The 22,660-nt window shown below is 33.8% G+C and overlaps 1 protein-coding gene across 2 annotated transcripts in view; it reads right to left on the bottom strand.

Annotated features, from left to right (window-relative positions):
- LOC124367692 (E3 ubiquitin-protein ligase Bre1) overlaps positions 1-22,660 on the bottom strand; it is a 49,540-nt gene that overhangs the window by 17,160 nt on the left and 9,720 nt on the right. For both annotated transcript variants that reach the window (XM_046824724.1, XM_046824723.1), the window contains exons 3-13: positions 20,995-21,181; positions 19,192-19,380; positions 17,266-17,387; positions 14,232-14,459; positions 13,547-13,672; positions 12,031-12,204; positions 11,580-11,837; positions 4,182-4,367; positions 3,368-3,579; positions 2,141-2,294; positions 985-1,098 (exon numbers count right to left, since the gene is read on the bottom strand). In XM_046824724.1, the coding sequence (XP_046680680.1) occupies positions 985-1,098; positions 2,141-2,294; positions 3,368-3,579; positions 4,182-4,367; positions 11,580-11,837; positions 12,031-12,204; positions 13,547-13,672; positions 14,232-14,459; positions 17,266-17,387; positions 19,192-19,380; positions 20,995-21,181 (1,950 nt within the window). The remainder of the gene's footprint in view (positions 1-984; positions 1,099-2,140; positions 2,295-3,367; positions 3,580-4,181; positions 4,368-11,579; positions 11,838-12,030; positions 12,205-13,546; positions 13,673-14,231; positions 14,460-17,265; positions 17,388-19,191; positions 19,381-20,994; positions 21,182-22,660) is intronic.

The raw sequence follows: 22,660 nt of genomic DNA on the forward strand, positions 1-22,660 counted from the left end.
TTGGTCTTCTTGACATTGGGAGTAAAAAGAGCTAAACAATGGTAAAATTCATCTTCCCCCATATGGTCATACACTGATATTACCATCAGATGAGTGTTCATACATGTAAACTAAGACGGCAAGTTCCCAGGAGGGGTTAACTTCTGGCTGGTTTATAACTGTCAGCTCGCCATGCTGAAAACCCTATCATTTCGGAAGTAGTGCAGATTTTTAAGATTTTAAGTAGAGGTTTCATAATAATTTTGTCTTAGAAAAAAACCATACGTAAAAAAAAACTGTGGCTACTGAAATCTGAAAGTTTTTTTTCTAAATAAAATTTAAAATCAAAATCAAAATTGTTTTTGAATAAGCTTATTCTAAGAAAAAAATTATTAGTAGCCTACTATAGTACATTCAAAATCTAGATAAAACCAAATTGTTATCAACTTTTTTTATAAAATTTTTTAAAATATTTTAATAAGTACAAGGGCCATTCAATAAGTAACGAGACAAATTACTACTAATAAGAATGTTAAGTTCAGCTCTAGTTCACTTTACACTTATTGCAGCGTCTAAAGTCTAACGCTGTGACAGATTGACTCCTGAAATCAACATCCATCCAGATTCTGAGTAGTGGTAATTGGTTTCGTTACTTATTAAATGACCCTCGTAACTATCAATGTTCAAATTTGATCAAAACCAACTTTTATTGAAAAAATTATAATACAAGGTTGGAGCAAAAATCCTACTCACCCTATTATTGAATTAAAATTTTTTGACAGCAACATTAAATTATATTCATACATACAGCCATTTTATAAATAGTAAACTCTAAACAACAAAAATAAATGTAAAAATTGGATTTTCAACATTTTAAATACCAATTAGTTAGCCGTCAGTACATTGATTGGTACATTACAACATATAATGTACGCCACATAACCTTTGGCTTATATGCTATACAGAAACATAAACAAAAGTGAACAGATTAACAAAATAGCTCACTTGTTTATGTGTGGCAACCTGCTTTTGTAGTTGGTATGTCTGCTCTTCTAGATGTTTTATCTTCCTCATTGCATCCTCATCAGCAAGTTTCTTCCTCTCCTCTCGCTTGCTTTCCTAACAAATACATTACATTTATTTAATTATTAATTTTCAAATGCAATGTTGAATTAAAATATTGAGATAATACAGAAATTAAGATAAACAGAGCAAGCAAAATATTAGCAGATATAAGTATGAGAAAATGAGTATAACGAAATTAATTCTCTTTAAATTAAAGAGGACAAAATTAATGCTGGGACTCAAAAACTCATCTTCATTTGTGGATAATTGTATTACCAATAATAAAGACTCTGTACGGTTTCATCATCATTAATTTTTGTTAGTATTCATCTCATTCCACTCTGATTACTTGGCACGCAGTCTTTTCCTCCATGTTCTCTCTCTTCTAACGTTTAATATTCTTTTTCACAGCTGTACTTCTCCATATCACACTTCTCCATTCCCAAATCTGGCCGCTTGGCTGAGCTCTTGGTTTTTCGTCGGGTATTTCCCAAATAAACCTCCTTTACCAGAATATGTTTTAACTCTTTAAGTGCCAAGAAAAATTTGGGGGTTGTATAGGTTTCATTCTTAGGGCATTGCACAGGTAAAACAGGCCAGACACAAACAAATAAAAAACATTTTACATAAGTAACAATACATATGTAACTAGCCTTGTATTTGAGATATTTGTTGAAACTTGTGGCAAATTCAATAAATTGATCCAAAAATAAGAAATTTTTCTAAGAAACAACAAAGAATGGAAATAAATAATCACACACATGCATGTGCGTACACACATTTCACATGTATTTAACTGCCTGTATATAGATTGCTATCTAATGTTAAGAGTTTAAAGCCCACATCTTTTCATCTTGTTTTTCTTTTTTAGAGATTCTTCATTCAATGTCTTAATTCTTATGCTATTCTGTCTCTGTCTGTGTCTGTAATTCGTATCCTTCTTCTCTATTTCAATAGTTTGCTCTTTGATCTTTTTTCAGTTTTCAAACACAATCCCCTGCTCCGTATAACCAAATTGTTAATGCGTTCTTAAAATATATTTTTATCCGAATCTAAAATATAATTTACAACAACCCTAATATAAATCCTTTTTTACCTGCAATTTCTTGAGCTGCTGCCTTGTGTCTTCAAGTTCTGCTCTTATTTTCTTCTCAGAGGCCATCAACTGTACTTTGTCTCTCTGCTCCTTACTGGCACCCTTGTACATGTCCAACAGGAGTTTCATCTCCTTCTGGTCGTTCAATGCCTTCCTGAAAAACCACATTTCTAACTTAAAAACTCTTATCAAACAAAAGAAATTGGCTCCTAATCTATGAAAATTGGCCAGTCCATATTTTGCAAAACCTCCACAACTAAGCAGTACGTATTTAGAAAATATTTTCTAACAAACTTTACTGGTACTTTTAAAATTATCTGTACACAATACAAATAATTTCATTGATTGCATTAAAATAATGTATAAAAACTATCACAAGTATTAGTAACATAAAAAAAGTTGATTAACTACTACTGTTTCTGATAGTCCTTAAATTGTTTAGAAACATCTGAACATTTTGATAATAACCGGGTGGCGGCTTTACTCCCAGGATTAATTTCAGTGAAAACACCAAAATAATCTAAATTATACCTGAAGTAGTTCATGCAGTCTAGTTTATATCCTTAAGCTACATTTACACTGGTTGCGAGAGAACTTGCACAACTGCTGTCACATAACGTTAACAAGGATAAGCAATTTTACTCATGAGAACTATCACAATTACTGCAACAGCTGCATTGCTGCTTGTTGCGGGAGTCAATGCAAAATCAGTTCACACATAACAGTGATATCTTGGCAATGTTTATAATTGAAATTTTAATGTTCGACACTGCTCTCCAGTTTTTGAAAATAACTGCCCAACATTAGTCGTGACACCACTTGCGTACGGATATGTTTACACTAGACAATTCTAATGTATGACCATGCTCTCCCATTCTTGTGTACAACTGTTGCGACAGCACTTTGGACTAGCAATTTTAGTTTTACCGGACACAAAATTTATTCAACTTCTTGCCAGTGTAAACGCATCTTTATGTGATTAAAAAGTAAATATTGGTTCTATATTTTATATTAACAAACAATAACCCGAGGTTTTACTCACTGCAAAAACCAAATGATACAAAAATTTGTACTAGATCTCTGACCAAAATTTTACCAATTTGTAAATATTTTCAGAGAAATTACTCCATTTATATACGTTAAGCACTTTTATGATTCAGAAAGTAAGTCACAGAACTGATAGACATATCTATATTAGACTTTATTTGTTTCTAGCGGCAGACTTACTTGAGCTGAGCCTTGAGATCTCGAACCATCTCTGAATCAGGGACCTTAGCCCGGTGCTGCTCCCTATGTTGCTCCTTCTTTATCTCCCGTTTGCCTCCAGGAGTCCCGGCAGCAGCTCCAGGAGTTCCTGCTGCTCCCTCTTTCTCCTTCTTTATTGTTGGTGAGGTCAGCTGTTTGTCTTTGTCTGCTTCTGCGTTGGCCGGATCTTCAGCCTGACAGACAGTCTTAAAATTTAAACTGCTACCATACTGATTATTGATCAGAACTAATTTCATTTGAACATAAATTGAATTTGCTCAATTTTAGTACAATTATCCTGCATGATCCAGGCTGTTTTTAAAACTATCTGAATAAATCATGTTAAGTATGGTAAGAACATCCATTATTGTTTAGCTTAACACACAAAACCAACCATTGGACATGTTAATATTACTTAGTACTTATTATTTTATATATAAGGATAAACCAACAATATAACATTTTGAAAATGACAAAACATTTATTTCAGCCCCTTTATTTTATTGGCTAACATTAAACTATTGTTGCTTGTCTTATAGTTTTAGGATTTTCTCAGCAATACCAAAATTATAATTAGTGAAAAATTTATAATTTGGTAATTTATCCCTCCAATTTCAACCTCCATCAAAACTCATTCCTTTCTTAAAATAAATTTATCATTCAATAGATTGTATGTTTATACAACATACATTTTCACTCACCAACCAGACTATAAACAATTAACATTGTTAGGAACCAATAAAAACTTCTTAATCCTGAATGAAAGTCCTTATATAGAAAGGAAACAATGCCATACCTCTGGCTCCTCATCCTGAGGCTCTTTCTTGATGTTGCTGCTCGGCTCCTCCTTGACCTTGTCCAGTGGCATGCTAGCGGACTGGTTGGACTCCTCCTCCTTGCACTCCAAGCTGGAGCACTCCTTCACCTCCACCCCTCCTTGCTGGCTCAGCCGGTTGTTCAGCTCCTCCAGCTCCTTCTTCAGCTGTAACAGAGACAGTTTGTTTCAAAATGAGGAGAAACAATGTTCTGGTTGTAAATATTATTCGAATCTTCATTCAGATTCCATCTCTTAGATTCCAACTTCAACACAGAGGTCTCCAAAATTTAAAACCTCTAGATTCAGAGCTTCAGTCTACAAAAATCAATTCTAAAGTACCTCAGTGAACATTTGTTATCAGTGAGTTGCTCGAAGAAGACACTATTCTTTGTCCTCCAAATTACATCCAAGCATCTCTTCAGATTTGCGCAGTGTTTGTCATCATTGGTACAATAAATACTTTATTATTCAACCTGGATTTAAGTATTAAAAAATAGTCATAATAAGAAAATCCTTAGCCAACTAATTTTACTTTACACCTGTACATAAGTATACGAAAAAGTAATGTAATGGTCAAAATTTGTCTTTCTGCCTCATTATCATCAAAATACAGTACAAGTCTGATTAACTGAGTGTTTGTCACCATTGGTAAACAAATACTTTAATAATCAATTTGGATTTATGTCTCTTTACTTTAATTTACTTAATACCAAGGCCATCTATATTTGAGGTAATGCTTAGTAGCACCAACATATCTCTGCCACCTTGACCAGCCTTTTCCACTCCCTCTGTAACTCCAATTATATACATATCAGACTTTATTTGGCTTCACCATCTGTCGGCCTTTCTGGAAGCGCCTCCTTCAGGGTTTCTTTCTTCTCCTCTTCTGAGTATGAGTATATGTCCAATCTACTTTATTTTTCTGCAATTTATCTCGCCCATTATGTCACTACATTGGCAAAGATTCCTGATCTCCCTTATAAGCTTTCTTTCCAATTTACCTTGTTCATGTGTTGGTCAATATAAAAACTATTTACTTTTATAATTAAACATGTTAACCAACTCATTTTACTTCCCCCCAATACAAAGTATAAGAGAAGTATTGTATTGGTCAAAAGTGAGTTTGTTTCAGTAAATTACCCAAATACGGCCCAATTCAGGTACTCATGATGGCATACTATGGATTTGTGTTTTTAACATTGAAACACAATATTATTTTGTTACCAAGAACAGTAACACAAACTAAAAAACAGAGAGTTGTAGACCTACAATTAATTTTTTGGGATCATTGACACTGCTCTGCTTCTATATTCTTCAATCGAGAATACAATTAATTTTTTGGGATAATTGACACTACTCTACTTCTATATTCTTCAACCGAGAATTAATTTAGATTAAATGTGATCTCAGAAGAATCAATGCTTCAATTTTACACAAATCAATTTTAAAGTACCTCAGTACATGTTTATTATCAGTGAGTTGCTCGAAGAAGGCACTATTCTTTGTCCTCCAAATTACATCCAAGCATCTCTTCAGATTTGCGCAGTGTTTGTCATCATTGGTACAATAAATACTTTATTATTCAACCTGGATTTAAGTATTAAAAAAATTGTCATAATAAGAAAATTCTTAGGCAACTACTTTTACTTTACACCCTCAAAAAGTATATGAGAAAGTATTTTAATGGTCAAAATTAGTCTTTTAACCTCATAATCATCAAAATACAGTACAATCTGATTAACTGAGCTAAATGGGACCAGGACTACCTTGGATATGGATAAAAGTTGAATAATGCAGACATGGCAATAAAATATTCTAATTTACATCAAGTTGTAAAAATGGATTATTTATATAATAAATTACATGACTTACCAAACTTGTGTATTAACGCTCAAATTAACAACATCTACTAGAGACAAGTAAATGGTGCAACATGTCGTCGCCACAGTGTTTCCTGCTTGCGCACATAAAAAACAGACCGTGTATTTTCAGCCTGATTTTGGACACAATTCCTAAAAGATTATTAACTTTTTTCATCAGATAATCAGACTTCTACTGTATGAACCAATTCACTTACTCATGACTGATGACGACATACTATGAATTTATACATGGATTTAGGCACATTTTGAAATTCTTAACACTATTCTGCCCCTGATTCTTCAAAACATCTACAATGTTTTTACACTCAAATTTTTTTGGCATTTTTGACATTATTCTGCTTCTAATTCTTCAAAAAATCTACAATCGTTTTACACTCAAATGTAGTCTTAATAGAGGCAAAGCGTCAATCTAATTTGAAGGTACCTCAGTAAACATTTCTTATCAGTGAGTTGCTTGAAGAAAGCACTATTAATTTGCTATCATATTCAAGCAACTCTTCAGATTTGCGCAGTGTTTGTCATCATAGGTACAAAAAAAAAAAACACTTAATCAACATTTATTTGTATGTCTCTTAACTTATATTATTATTATATTAACTTAATAAATAAAAACCAATTAATTTTACTTTCTCTTTTAACTACGATGAAGTATTTTAGTGGTGAAAATTGGTATTTCTTCTTTTCAGAAGTGTCCTATGACACAATTTATGTACTGATGACCGTACACTATGGATTTATAGTGTTTCAAATCTCAAATCTACTGCAAAAGAATGGTTATCGTATAATAGTGAATTAAACAATATTCTCACAAATTCAAACACAAAAGATGTATTTTATTCGGTTTTATTTCAACGTTTTTACATTTTCTAACAACAAAATATTAAACCAATTAAATTTTGGTAAATTAAAACAAAAGGGTTCAAGATCAGCATAAAGTTTACATAACATAAATATTAAATGTTTATAAAGTTACAGTATTATTGCAAAACACAACTGGTTGTATGGTTTTTACGCAACGAATAAACAGGTAATTGCACTAAATCGTGTTTACACATATTCTATTTTTATGAACAGTAATAATCTGTACCAGCAGTTCATATTGATTTTATGTTCATTCTTAATTAAAGAACAATCTTTCTAGATGTTTCATTGTTGCATGATGTGGTAATGATGTTAGAAGAAATATGAAAAATCTAAAAAAATTAAACCGCTTTATACTACTAAAACTTTACCTATATTGATTTATTTTAATGTACAGGAGGTTTTATTAACATTGATTTTTAAAAATTTATTTGTAATTGAACTAAACTTATGAGCCTTTAACCCTCCGAGTGGTGAAAGACGCTGCAGCGTCTATTTATTTTCTATTATCAGTGGCAAAGACGCTGCAGCGTCTATTTACGTAAGCCTTTTTTGTTAAGCGGTTTATAAAAACATTCCATGACGTATCCGCGCTGAAGTGGTATGGATAGAAAGAACAGATTCCAATGTTTAATTTCATATAGTATTTTATTGTACTGGCTATACGTTTTGTTTACTGTATGCCGATTTTAAACGCCCTTGGCCAGTCGCGGTAATAGAACAGTCGCGGCTGGATGCAAAGAAAGACTATGTGTTGTCCTCCTCGGTAGACTAATGGATATAGTCTCGGCTCTCTAACTGAGAGATTACGGGTTCAAATCCCGGGGAGGGCCCATCAGGAATAAACATAAAATAGCCAGTGTTCAATGAAGCCGTCATAGCTTAAAGCTGAGGCTTAAAAAAAAAGAACAAAAAAAAGAAAAAAAGACTGTGCTTTATGTGGACCCACAAAAAAAGAGGTAAAAGCCACTTTTGGTGTCCAGCCTGCAATTGTGGAGTTCACAGAGAGTGCTTTCCTTACTTGGAACATTATTGGAGGCCTCTAAGGCCTGGAAGAAAGAGGAGGAAAGAAGATGCCTCAGATACAGACTAAAATGTCAAAAAAACTGGTGTGCATAGTTGTTTTTATGTAATTAGTGTTAGTGTTTTTTTTTTAGTTCATTAAAACTGTGCGTTTTTCAAATTGAAATTAAATTTAGAACAAAACTGCTATCATGAATAGTTTATTTTGCTATTTTTTAATTTCATAATTGAAGCCAAAAATAAAAATAAAAATTTTCAAAAAAATATTTTGGTTTTTCAACTCATCTACTTTTCAACTAAACTAAGGTAAGTAAACTATTTTAACATTGATACATTGTGTGTTTTGTGCAGTTTAATTTGATATATAACATGTCATAATTATATAATTTTTAGAGCTAAAAATATGTATATATTGATACAATACAAAATGTGAGAAAAAGTCCCGCCACTTGGAGAAAAAGTAGTTGCCACTGGGAGGGTTAATGGGAAAGGTTATTACAATAATTGATATGAAAACAAATAAAAATATTGAAATTTTTTGTACATATCGGACGCATTTTGACAATATTTTCAGTGTTTAAAAATAACACTCTACAAAACAAGTTGATGGATATACTTATTGAATACTACAGTTTTAAATTCATCCATAACACGTGTATTAGACAATGAAACTACTACTTTAGTGTCCATGGTTAAAGAAGATAAACAAAAGTATACCTTGTTGGCACTAAACTCCTCATTTTAATTGATTGCAACAGGATCACGGCATGTGCACTTCACACCACATGTCAAAACACAATTAAGACATTTTTCTCATTGAACTTCATTCTGTGCATAAAAATTTCAGATTTTTCTATTAGCATTGTAAAATAAAATACCATGAAAGAAAACAGGAGTTCTCAATTGCTGTGAATATGTTGAATTTTATAATTTTATAGTTAAAGACTTCTCATTCGAGATATAGCTACCTTCAACTTCATCTCTTATTGATGAAATTCCACACTACAGCAGTCCGTAATCCCCTTCTACACCTCCCATCCAACACTGATGCTAGTTTATATTATTTTATGAAATATATCTTATCAATTTCAAGATCTGTTGCAATAAACAAACACCATTAAATGTAATAATAAAGAAATATGTGTACAGAGGAACCTCAATAAGTCGGATTAATCTTATCCGGGTTGACGAAAATCCGGGTTAGCCGGAGAATTAGGTAAAAATTAATAAAATACGGTATACTTACAGATAAACTCCATTATACTGTAATTGTAAAAACATCAAACATATGCACATTTAATTATTATTAATCCTTACAGTACATTTATAACTGTTCATTTCCTGGTAAAAAACTCAGTCAGCTTTGGTTGTGCCAATGTCATCTGCCGCTTGCGTGCTGTGCGATCCCGCAGTCTCTTCAACATGAGCAATTCAGCCGGCGATGTTTCTGCCTGCCGCTCGAAATAAACCATTAGTTCGTTTAGTTTGGTCACTGCATCTCCATGACTCATCACTGGATCTTCAATGTCCCCGTCTGCCTCCTCAGCATCTGATTCATTAGCATCAGGTAAAAACGACGCGATCACTTCCTCGTCAGTAAGTGGCTCATAGCCTCCGTTATTGTCTGCCCCTAACCACAGAGTAATGTCATTTTCAACAACTTCAGAGCAGCCATCAATATTTTGGAACATATCCCAAGTTCTTGGGGCTGGACATTGTCTGGAGAGTCATTTTCCATATTACAGTTCCCCACTGGTTTTCAGGCAAGTCGCATACACCCTTCCACAGTTTTTTCCAAGATTTAATTAAGCTGATTCTATAGTCACTTGTTCCCAAGATTCTGCAATCATGTACATTACAGTTTTCACATTAAATGTTTTGAGAATTCTCAACTACACTGTGTTCACCTTCATTGTCAATGATTGTGCTTAGCATCTGTCTTCTGTAAACCGTCTTGATTTTCTCGAGAACCCCCTGGTCCATGGGCTGTAATAGCGCTGTTACATTAGGGGGCAAAAACTTGACGGTAATGTCCCCACTGACCAACACATCTGCAGACGGATGTGAAGGAGTATTATCAATTAGTAGGACAGCTTTAATTGGCAACCCACAATCTTTTAAATATTTTTCGTCACACCTGGCACAAAACAATCAAAAAACTAGTTTTTAAAAGTGTTGCAAGTCCATCCATGCACTTCTTTGAGACTTGTAGATAACTGGTAGAGAATCCCGATTTACGTTTTTCAGTGCTCGCGGATTTTTCGCTTTTCCTATTAAGAGTAGAGGAAATTTATGCTTCCCCGAAGCATTGCTGCAGGCCATTATTGTCAATCGGTCTTTGCTTTTTTTTATCCCTTTGCGTCTTTTTCAGTTTTTGAGGCCAAAGTTTTGCTCGGCAACATTCTGTAAAACAGATCCGTCTCATCGGCGTTATATATTTGATCTGCCATAAAATTTTCTTCTTTAACAAAATCCAAAAACTTGTTTTTATAGTCATCAGCAGTGCTGTTGTCCCCAAATAGACTTTCTCCTGTGATAGATAGTTGGCGAATACCATGCCGTTTTTTCCACCTATCCAACCATCCTTGACTCGCAGTAAAATTTGGTTCACAATCAGGCAACTGTTTATTCAGCTTGATTGACTTTTCTTGAATGATAGGCCCAGACACTGGCAAACCACGTTCCTTTTCCGCACAAAACCAAACATACAAAGCGTCGTCAAGAATCTCGTTTTTAGCTTTCTTAGCTTTGCACCGATTGCCCAAACTGTCTTTTGTTATCATCTTGAAACAAAATTCTTCGATTTTTGTCCTATTTTTTTCCAATCCGATACTGTAGATGTACCGACACCATAAGATGTTGCAATTGTTTTTAAAGATTCGCCTCTATCAATCCTACCTAATGCCTCTAGTCTCTTTTCCATTGTCACTACAACATTTTTACGTTTTGTTGCCATCGCGTAGATAAAAACAAACGCACAACACAAATGAAGCACACTATCTGAAGCACGATTGCAGAACAGAAGCAAACAATACAGTACACTACACACACAACACGGGCACAAGCGAGCAGAGCGAGGTAGGAATGGTACTGAGGGGCCAGGTGGTAGCATGGGAGAGGATTTGGGGAAATACGCGTCTGTTATTGTTTCTGAGAATCCGGGACAATGACCGCCACTCGGCCACCGTGTGCCATGAGTCACACACTCACTGTCGTATGGTCCCATAAAATACTGATGCAACATCGATTCACGGATACTATACCACTCAAAAATATTACGTTTTTATTATTGAAATGTTTGTCTGATTTTTTATTTTTTAATTGAAAATCGGTCCAGGTTAGCCGGAATTCCGGGTTAACGGGGGCCGACTTATTGGGGTTGTACTGTACTTATGATTTCATTCATCTATTCTTAAGGCAACACGTCAATCCAACAGACAATAGTGGCCGTAGCCACATCATAGCAGGAACAGCTGGTGGCCAGCAGCTAAAATGGCAAAAGCCTCAACTGTCATCAGACTGTTATGGTGCAGCTTCATCTAGTTTCAGATTTATGGCATCATCTCCTTAAATCTTTTTTATATTGAATTCAAAATCCAAATTAGCTCACCTTAGGAATCTCAGAGTTGGCGTCCTTGTACTTGCGTTTGTACCGATGGACCTCTCCCTTTAACTGTTGGTTGTGATTCTGTAATGATGTTATCAGGTGTCTCATCTCTCGGTTGATAGGTCCAGTCTGCTCGTTGGCTGCTAGGTTCTGCTCAAACTCTATCCGCAACATTTCGTACTCCTTGCGCAACTGAGCCAAGAGATCTTCCAGCTGAATCACTTCCGTCCGTAGTTTCTTCTGCGCCATCAGTTCTTCACTCTGAAATTAAGATTTTCTTTTTATGACTGCAATTTATCTACAGTGCTGTTGCTAAAATAATTATCAAGATATTCCATAATCCATTTTGACTCAGCCTGTCTTGGGATGGTTACAGCCATACTTGCAATGAATTAGTTGTACAGAGAACAATGACAGGAGAATCTTGCATTTTGTAATCTTCACAATTACTCACCTCCATCATCTCAATCTGACGTAGATGTGCATTCTTGGAAGACTGCAGCTGCAGCCTGGCCTCGTCCAGCTGGGTCTTGAGCTGCATGGACTCATTGTACAGGACAGAGAACTGTGATTGTAGACACTTGTACTCTGTAGTTTCCACAATCACACTCTCAGGTAGTTGGCGGATCTGACCACAGAAAATAATGTACATCCATTTAATAAGAAGTGATATAAGAGTAACATTGGAATTGGTTGTCCATTGAGAAAGAATTCAACATTGACAATACAACAGTTATATTTTACAGGGAAACATTAATTAACAATTTCAATATTGACTGGATATCGCCATACTCACCCTGTACATGTGCTAAAACACATTTTCCTTAATGCTAAACCGAAGGCACTCAAACTTTGCAAACATGTATTTTTTTGTTATATAAATATTCTTACACACCATCAATTTTCTTATTCTGGGCTATGGGCACCCAGAGCTAGCTTTCTTGTTTAAATTTTTGTACATATATACACAATATACAAGCCATATGACAAAAAAAAACGAATAATAAAGTGATACTTGCACTAAAGTAAAAATATACAACACAGGAAAGTTACATCAAACACAGTTAACAATAGAATAACCTCAATTCTTAACAAAATTAAAAATCTAATTTTGGCACCAAGTGAAAATACAAGGCAAGTTTCCAATAGTTGCTTGCCGCAAACAGCTTGTTTGTAATTCTGTTAACCAAAACAAACAAACAGCTGATTTTGTAAAATAAATGCATACCAAAGTCGTCCAAACAAAAATGAACAGTTAATTAAAACACTGAGAAAATAATATAACATTTATATAATTATTATCATTGAGAAAAAAAATTGATCCCGGCACAAAAAAAATTACGGTGCACAAAGAGCGGACAGGTGCTTGCCACACATTGCTATTGCATACGCGAAGCGCCTATAAATGCCTGCACCAGACAATGTGTTAAGTTACAACTTATACAAATAAAACAATGAGACCTAATTCAACAAATTCAAAGTTGAAGATGCATATATAGATGCTTTGTGGTAAGACAAACAAATGCGATATGGGTGCTCATGTGTGATTTATTGTTTCCTACAATCTTCTTAGACTAAGATGATTTATAGGGATTATGGTTAGTGAAATGCTGTCTGGCTATATTGCTGAATACTTGGTTTTACAAAAACCTCTGTGGTATATTTGTAATAATTTTAAATGGCTCTACATATTTACAAATAACATGTACAAAAAAATACAACGATTTTGTTGTAAATAATTGTATTTCAGTCCTAATAATAATTTTTTAAATGCTTGACTTTATTTATCAGTTTTAGAATAAACATGTATATTGCTCATTGTTATAATACACAAGTACGCCAATTAATTTATTAAATTAGTTTATTGTTTGTTTAGTGTGTTCACTCTGGTCCATTGACTGTTGATTACACTCAGGTATTATCAACAATACTGCAAGCACCTTTCTACAAATAAAGAATAAACAGCTTACATCCATCTTGAGTTTCTCCACCTCCTTGAGAGCTTCCCGATGCTGAGTGTGGAGTTTGTCGAGTTCCTGCAGCCGGTTGTTGGCCAACTCCCTCACCTCCTCTATCTCCTTCTGCAGCTCTTCCATCTGTCACATTGGATTCACATTCTTGGTCAACAAATTTGTACTTCTCCTGAATAGGCAATAAACTATGGAAACTCATCTTACAAGATACGCTGCTGAACTTGGATATGTTTAACATTTTTAAATACATATATGAAATAGAAATTTTCTCCCCGTCTTTAATTCTTAGAGCTTCAACTTACACAGGTTTCATTGTAGAGCTATTAGCACAAAGTTGATAAAGAAGATTTGAAGATCATGGAAACCTACACACACACTGTAACCATAAACACTTATTGTGCAGGGTTTTTTTTATTTATATATATATTATATATATATATTTAAAATTTTATTATAAGTTATTTTTATAAATTCTTAATAGTACTCTTTTTGAATTGATAAAATTAACTTTATGGAATAAGCAGTATATTTCCGAATTCGAATTACATGTACACTTTCACCATTTGATCCCTAATTCTGTCAAATTTAATAGCTCAAATTCATTAATCACAAATTCCCCCCCCCCTAAATTGATTTCACCCTATTTGCTCTTAAAAACTCTTGACATTCATGAGATACAAACCTTCTTCTGCGACACTGTGGTGGTGACAACCGGCTTGACCACACCTTTCTCATCGCCGTGTATTTGCTGGTAGGTCTTGACTTTCTCTATGGCCTCGGCCAGGTGGTTCTCTAACTTGTCGTTGCGACTCGTCACCTTAGCCAACTCATACTGCAGATCGTCGACACGGTTCAGAAGCTCTGCTGCCTCAGTCTCCTTGCATGTCACTCGCTCTTGGAGCTCTGCCATCTATATACAACAGTAGTTTAATTTCTGATAAAACTAAAATATACAGAGATTAACACTAGGCTTTATGGTGTGATCCTGCCTTCTGGTATTCTGGTTCCTGATTTCCGAATGTAGGTTTTCAAAAAATATTAAAATAGTTGTGCAATGCCGAGAAAAGAGTAAAAAGCTAATGCTGCTCTTAATTTACCAATTGAAGTTAGGGCAAAGAAACCATAATATATTAATATATGGAATTGGAGACCAAAGAATCTATGGTGAATGCTTACTTATTATCAATATTAGTTAAATAAAGCAGGCAATCTGGACAAGATCGCTCAGTAAACAAAACTTCAAGGTACCACTTTAATAAATTTTACCTCATTCATTTAGTTAAATTAAAAAGTTAGGTGACAAATTGCTAGAAAAAGGCAGTTTGAAGCAAAGACAAAAGTGCAAAAAACAAAAATGTAAAATCCATTTGATTTTCTCTTGCATACACTAATTATTAAATTCATCATACTTCTAGCTGGAATGCACAATAAGCAAGTACACAGTATTTTTGAGTCAAGTTTGGTGTTGACTGACCAACAAAAAACAAACATCGTGGTTAGATTAGTGTGTCTTTCATAATTTGCATGAAATTAATCCATGTTAACTTATGTCTATTATTATCTGCTTTAAATCAATAACAATAGAGATAAAGAAATAAAAATGTTGAAAACAAAAATTTAACTTGTACTTTATTTAGTGCCTGTGTTAATTTTAGTGTCAATTAAATTAATACAAACCACACTCTAATTTGTCAGTTTTGTTGTAAAAAAAAATTTCAAAAGTAAAGATAGATGTACTTACATAACAAACTTATTATTACTATTCATGTGTAAGGAAGTTAAGATACATAAAAATAACCATAAAGATGGTTTAGATTTTGCTGTTTTAAAATTTCATAAAAAATAATGGCAACAATTTTCAGATCATAGATTGATTTCAGATCTTACTACTAAAAATTTTAGATACTGCTAACTTAACTTTCTGTCAATATTGTGTTGCCATACATTTTTAACCCTATAAGTGGCAGTCATTTGTGGTCTCAGTGGCAGGCCGTCTTTGGGTAAATTTGCCGTGATCGTTAAACTTATTTTTAGAAAATATTATCTAAGTGATAACCTAGCAACATTATATATTTTTGTTTTCCTTATGAACTATAGAATAAGAATAAATATAATATTTGGTGCCCTTACCATTATTTTCATTATTAATATCATTGTAGATGTGTAAAAAATTTTTTTAGAACAAATAATTTTTTAAGTTCTACTGTCCGTCACTTTGAAACTACTGGAGCTACAAAATAATGTCCAAATTCACAGAATATACACAATTTTATTCTAAACAAATTACTTCTTATACATTTTTTTCTATTTACAAGAACAAAAAAGTTAGATGGGAAAAACTAAATCTATGTATAAACTGGTTTTTTTACTCCCGAGTCACTAGAAGGGGCTTGTCTTTTCCTCCCAGTAGTGTAGGGCCTATAATAGTATAATAGTGGCTTAGTTTGTCACACAGTATATTTCGTAAATATAAAACAGGAATTGTCTTATCGCAAACCCCTCCCCATCCTCAGACAGAGGTCAAAGTCGAACGACCTAGTAGATAACGTGACTACAGATTTTCGCCGCCCGTTCAGCTTGTGCGCCGCATTCTTGTACTTTTTCGTGCCGAAGTGTCTGTCGCTTTGTTGTACACTTCCGTTATTTTACTGTGTGTGTCATAGATTGGTGATGGGTGACACTATGAGAATTTGGGATTTACCCAGGAGCGAAGAGGGGGCCATTCGTTTTTTACAAGATCATGACTAAGTTGTCTACATCTAAAATATGCGTTGCGGTCGGCAGTTGCTGCTGAAGGCGGAAATCCACTAGACTCACTCATCCTTGATATTGCTGCTTTCTGGCGTCACAGGAAACCCATTAACAAATAATAATCATTGTAAGTTTGTAATTGAAGAGTTGCTTTTTCGTTCTATAATGTTTTTTTTTCTATAAAATTTATTTGTTTGTGTTGCTCATTACTGGTGTAGTCGGTATAATTCCCAAAGTACCGCAAACATTTTCCATGACGAACGAATAACCTAAACATTTACCCGGTAACACGAACAACGTGATAAACAATAATATACTGACAATAACAGTACGCAAAGTCGCCAAACAAAACAGTGACGAGACGAGTAGACAGCTGTTCTCTTCGTCTGCCGCCAGGTCATACGAAAACCGTCGCAATCATTTAAGCCAGCAAACATTAGTAACATGAATACACCACTATACTGTATGATATGTATAGGAAATTTCATGGAGAATGCGATAGTTCAAACTAGGCCTAAAAATAATGGACGGTTGCGCTTAAATGTGAAAGCGATGGCTGTGACGGCGCTTGCCACTTCGCGGCGGCGTGAATCATACGTCTCAGACGGCGCTTGCAAAAGTAAAGATAGATGTACTTACGTAACAAACTTATTATTACTATTCATGTGTAAGGAAGTTAAGATAAATAAAATAACAATAAAGATGGTTTAGATTTTGCTGTTTAAAATTTCATAAAAAATAATGGCAACAATTTTCAGATCATAGATTGATTTCAGATCTTAATACTAAAAATTTTAGATACTGCTAACTTAACTTTCTGTCAATATTGTGTTGCCATACATTTTTAATGGTTAGGTGTTTTTACAATCTGTTTAACAATAAGAAGAGCAACTCACACTGATGATACTAAACACCTGCTTAACTAATACATAACTAATAATACTACAAATGCTAGTAGTTCTCACTTTTAATGAAATGGTGTGATACTTCTTGTGCAGAGAAGTGTTCAGGGCAAGCAAGTTGCGATTCTCCGCTTGGGTCTCGATGTTGGCCTGCCTGATCACTTCGTCCACATTTGGGGCTTCATCTGCACAAAGAAAGCTTTATTACTAGGAATAGCAAAAACATCACTGCCATCTATCCAAGTTGTTTTTATTTTATGCTGTCAATATTTTATGTGCAATTTATTTCAGAAACATAAAGATAGGATTTTATTGAGTTTTTTTATAGATATCGATTTCAGTGTAGTATCTAATAACTCTTAATGTAGTTTTTCATGACTGTTTCGGCCAACAGACTGGCAGTGCTATCGTGGTTTCACATGAATGTCATGTTGAACACATGCGATACACCTATGCAAACTAGTGACTTTCGTTAGAACTATTACAAGTAGTGTATGTTCCCAATAGACAGTGATATTTTTCTTTATTTACAGCTTTACTTGACACACTTTTATCTCAACTGTTTATTGATTTCAAACAGATAAAAAATCAGCTGATTATTCCAAAATTATAGAAAGTAATGCCTGCTGTAGTGTAGTACAGATCTTGTTTATATTGTTTCATGGCGATTCATAACATTTTATGTTTTAAAAATAATGGTTTTTATTCTCGGTTTTAAAACAGAAGTCATAGTACTAGTCTAAATATATTAAATTTTTATAAAGTGCAAAATAGTGAGCAAGCCACATATTTTGTCAATAACCAATACAACGGATGGTTACAGTATTTTGGTACTATCATAAAAAATAGGCTGGAATTGGGAAACGGCGATGACTAGACATCTGACTCATGACAGTGGCAAGGCTAACAAACTACAGCAGGAGTTATTTTGGACTTATGAAAATCACAATGCTAAAGGATTAATGAATCAATACTCAGAATACAAGATTTATTATCGGTTTAACATAAAAATTAAAATATAGTGAAACCAAAAATATTTTCAACAACAAACATCTGAATGACATGTGTATCCAAGTAGACAAAAATTTAAACTATACTGATCAAACATAAGTAATAATTAGAAAATTGAATTCTGGTCTCCAATTATTGAAAAGAATATAATTATTATTTTTGCAATTAATGCCTTTTTATAATGTTATATTATATTCACATTTAATTGCACACATCTTATTGTATTTTGCTATCAGTGATGGGAGTTTCCATGTAAACTTAGAAAGAAAACTGTTTATTAAGAAGTAAGGACAAATAGAATAACTTTAATTTTATTTATGAATTTTAATTATTTTAGTATTGTTAACATACATAACAAAAGGATCGTGTATCTATAAATAGTAGTATTTTAAAATAAGGTATTAATATTATTCATTGTACCAAATATATTTTAATCATATTAATAAAGAAACATTTTTATTGATTACTGGTACCTACTAAACAGCAACATAATATTATTAGCAAAAATGTGTTAAAGAGGCCAGTGATAACCTTCAAATCATGTTCATATTCATAATGTTTATTAACAATAAATAGCAAATCCACAAAACTTTCTTAATAATTTTTTAATTTAACACCATTTTTCTAGTACTTATGATGTACTGATTCCATTATATATTAAACATTAAACATTATACATTAAATAATGATTGATGAAATTATATTAATCATAGTTAAATCCCTAAATTATATGTTGTCACAGTTGATTTTGATGGCTTTGATTTGTTGAGTCTGAATATCTTTTCTACACCTTATAAATTTTAATCTGTCAAGAGTTTTAAAAACAAGAAAAGAAAAAAATTTCCAGTTGCAACACATATCCTGCTGGTATTACACCACCAAGTTGAAATAAAAAAGATTTTAAAGAAAAAACTGCTTGAAAAAAGAAAACGCTTAAAAAAAAAGCTAAAAGGAAAACGGTTTGGTAATGTCGCTCACCACCATCCAACTCTCCCTTGAGAGCGAGTGTGATCTTCTCATTTCTCTGCATGAGACGGTCAAAGGCTTGGATGACTTTGGCTACAGCCCTCTTGGATACTTGGACTCTGTTGGCCAGTTTCTCATCCAACTCCTCCTTGTCCCATGTAGACAGTTGCATAAGAAATGATGTTGTAGCCTCACTTTCATCTACGAGCAGAACAATCCAAATGTCATTAATTGTAAACATCATTAAATTGTTTTATTTACTCTCCTATTTATAGTCTAAGTATGTGAATTTGATAAATTTGTAAGATAAATTTCTTAACACTGATGTAATCTTTACACTTTGTATCTTAATCTTGTAATGTTACTTTTCAATCCTTTATTTATCCTGAAAATGAATAAAACATATGATTTCCTATGCGTAAACATATTTTGGTTATAATCCAAATCTTGTTCAAACTAAATTTAATATACCTGTAATCAATTATAGTTTCTTGTACAATTAATGTTTGATAATTATATTTGATCCCTGGTTTGTACTAACCGTAATGCATAATGTATTCCTACGCAGCTGTGGTTTGGCACTTATAGGATGCATTATGAAAGTAATGCAAATCTTCTAAGAGAAATAGATTTATTCATCTGATTGTTACAAACGGTTAAAATTCTTCAAAATAGTCTCCTCCAGCTTCATTACACCTATGGAGACGTTTCTGCCATGCCTTGAAATAGAGTTTGGGGGAACTGTCTGTTTTGCAAAATGGTTCCAGACGAAACGGTTATGTAGCGAGAACCGTTCTATTCTGAACGGTTCTACAAAACTGTCTGAATTCGATAGTTCTCCCATTTCCCCAAAGCAGTACTGCTGTTCCAGCGAGCGCTCTCACGCCATGATAAAATTGAAAAACAGACTTCGTCAAAATACACGGCCAACCACTCTTACTGCTAGGAGTGAATTGAGACTGGGCGCGTTTGGAAGGACATAACACCTACCACATTATCTGACTGGTCCGAGCGCACTGCGATAAATAGTCGCGTCAAAATAAAATCATGTGCATTACCTTCATAATGCACCCTGTAACTGTTACATGCAGTTCCAGTCTAACAACACAAAGAATTATTTAAAACATTTTCAATTTGAAACATAAGTGTACACTTCCAACCAGAAATATCGCAAAATTAGTATTGACTCCTGTTCTATGCGTTTAGCAGACACAAATAAATCTCAAACATGAGGCTGTTTACAATCAACTGCTCTGGTATTAGTGAATCAGTGGATCATTGCATCTTAAGGTTATATATACTTGTCTATTCCGCATATTTTCAGCATTTTAGGGCTGTTGTTTATCCCGCGGAGCATTTAGTATGTGAAGTAAGGTGAATTTCAACAACTGAACAAGTGCTATCAACTTATCTATAAATTACTTTATAATAGACTTTTAAATTTAAAACAACATGAATAAACTTTATTATTTTTTATTACAACTCACTAGAAATATTGAAATATGTTTGCGACTCAAATAAATTTTTTTATAATCAATTATTTATAAAATTGTCAAAATACTCTAGAGGCTAGAGATTCAAAAATTGGCTTAAAGGGTTAACTGTGGTTCTATTTAGGTACAATAGTTGCGTAATTTATGACACTGTTAATGTATATATTGAGTCTTAAAAAAAGTTAATTTGATATATGATATAGTAATAGATTACAAGTCTTGCTAGCTGAGGTGGATACAAAAAAGCACTTGAAACCTGTATATTTTGAAAATAATTTTAGAGTGTACAAATAAATAATGAAGATGTCACATAACAACTCACTCTTATTCTCAGACTCGTCAGCTGTTTCTGCATCGAACCGCTGCAGAAGGACTCTGATATCCTCGTTCAGCTGGTTCCAGTACCGGTTGACTACATTGAGCACAGCATCATCCTGAGTCTGCCGCTTCTCCAGCTGTTCTATCCTCTGTCGCAGCTCGGCCTCTAACCTGTTGCGCTGCTCCAACCTCTGTTTAACATAATACAATTTTATTACGTTACATTAATTTGAGTAAATTATTTATTGCCATTTGGCAAAACAGCAAACCCCCAATAAAAAGAGAACAACACCATATTACAGTATTAAGATGTCACAGTTGAGGCACAAGTTAGGCCTACAGGATTTGTTAAGCTCATTATAGACTTCAGACATTTTTGTTATTCTTTATTGCACAAAGTAAGAAATTCGTAACACAATGTCACTATAGTGGTTTCTTTTGTACTGCCTGAGTTGACGTTGACGTGTCTTAAAAAGTGAATCATGCCTAGTGTGAAGAGGAGCAAAGTTGTCCTTGCTTCAATACCGGGCCATAAAGGCATTCCTGGGAATGAAACAGCAATCGCTCTGGTTTAGATAGGTTCTGAAAACTTTTAGGTAGATCCGAAGTTGAAATATGGAATAACCTCCAACTACAAAGAAGCTCTTGTAAATGCCTGGGAAAAATATAGTGAGATCCAAGACAAGAGAAAGACCTCAAGACTCAGGCAATCAAAAATGTTTTTCTCTCTGTATACTAAAGGTTAGATTTAGTCTCCTAGATCCAAGTAAGGAGGATAAACTACTAGAACTTGGGATACTAAAATGACATTTTTCCTTCTTTACAAACATCTGCTAAAGGTAGGTTTAAGCCAGATTAATGAATACAGACTTTGTAGAGAGACAGAGTAATCAGCAGAACAAATTACAGGGCGGTGCGTGTAAAACGCTTCTTGAACCTCTTTTCATTACGCAAAAGAGTATACTAAAGGCAGGGTTGAGGAAAAATGTGCGTTATCCAACTGAGTCTCCCTTTCAGGAATCCTCCCTACTTTCACTACGACAGTTATATATAACAAATTTACTAATTCACATCTACAAAAATGCTAATACAATATTACCAGAAATTTTGCACTCTTACCAAACAAGATATTCAGAACATGTTGGTAGGTATTCATGTAATTAGATTAGATAAATCCTTTTCAAAAACCAATTCTTACTATATTTCACATATTTTATTTAGAAACATATGTAACAAATTTCAGCATTTAAATTTATTTGAATCAGGTAGTATTACAAAATTTAAATATAATGTCACAGAACTGTTGTTACAAATTGGAGTCCAAGGATCTGAGACTTCATTCACTCAGACTGAGGACCAACCTGACCTTGACCCCCTCCCCATCCCCCGGCGCTCGTCATATCACGGTCTTGTGTATGTGGTCTTACTTCTACCGATGGTTTTGTCTAATACGACAGTATTATCCTTCATCACACAACTACATTTCTACATTTTATGCCTTAAAACACACCGACACGTAACAGTAACACTTTTTTCGACATCGAGATAACATAAACTTTTTTGTACGACTCTAGCCTATGCACAGGCTGCTTGCCCAAATAGGCTAATTTCCATTGTAGAATATGTGTTAATATGTAATATATAGTTTACTTAAATTATATAAATAATAT

This window comes from Homalodisca vitripennis, chromosome 8, assembly GCF_021130785.1.
Source record: "Homalodisca vitripennis isolate AUS2020 chromosome 8, UT_GWSS_2.1, whole genome shotgun sequence".
Lineage (NCBI taxonomy): Eukaryota > Metazoa > Arthropoda > Insecta > Hemiptera > Cicadellidae > Homalodisca > Homalodisca vitripennis.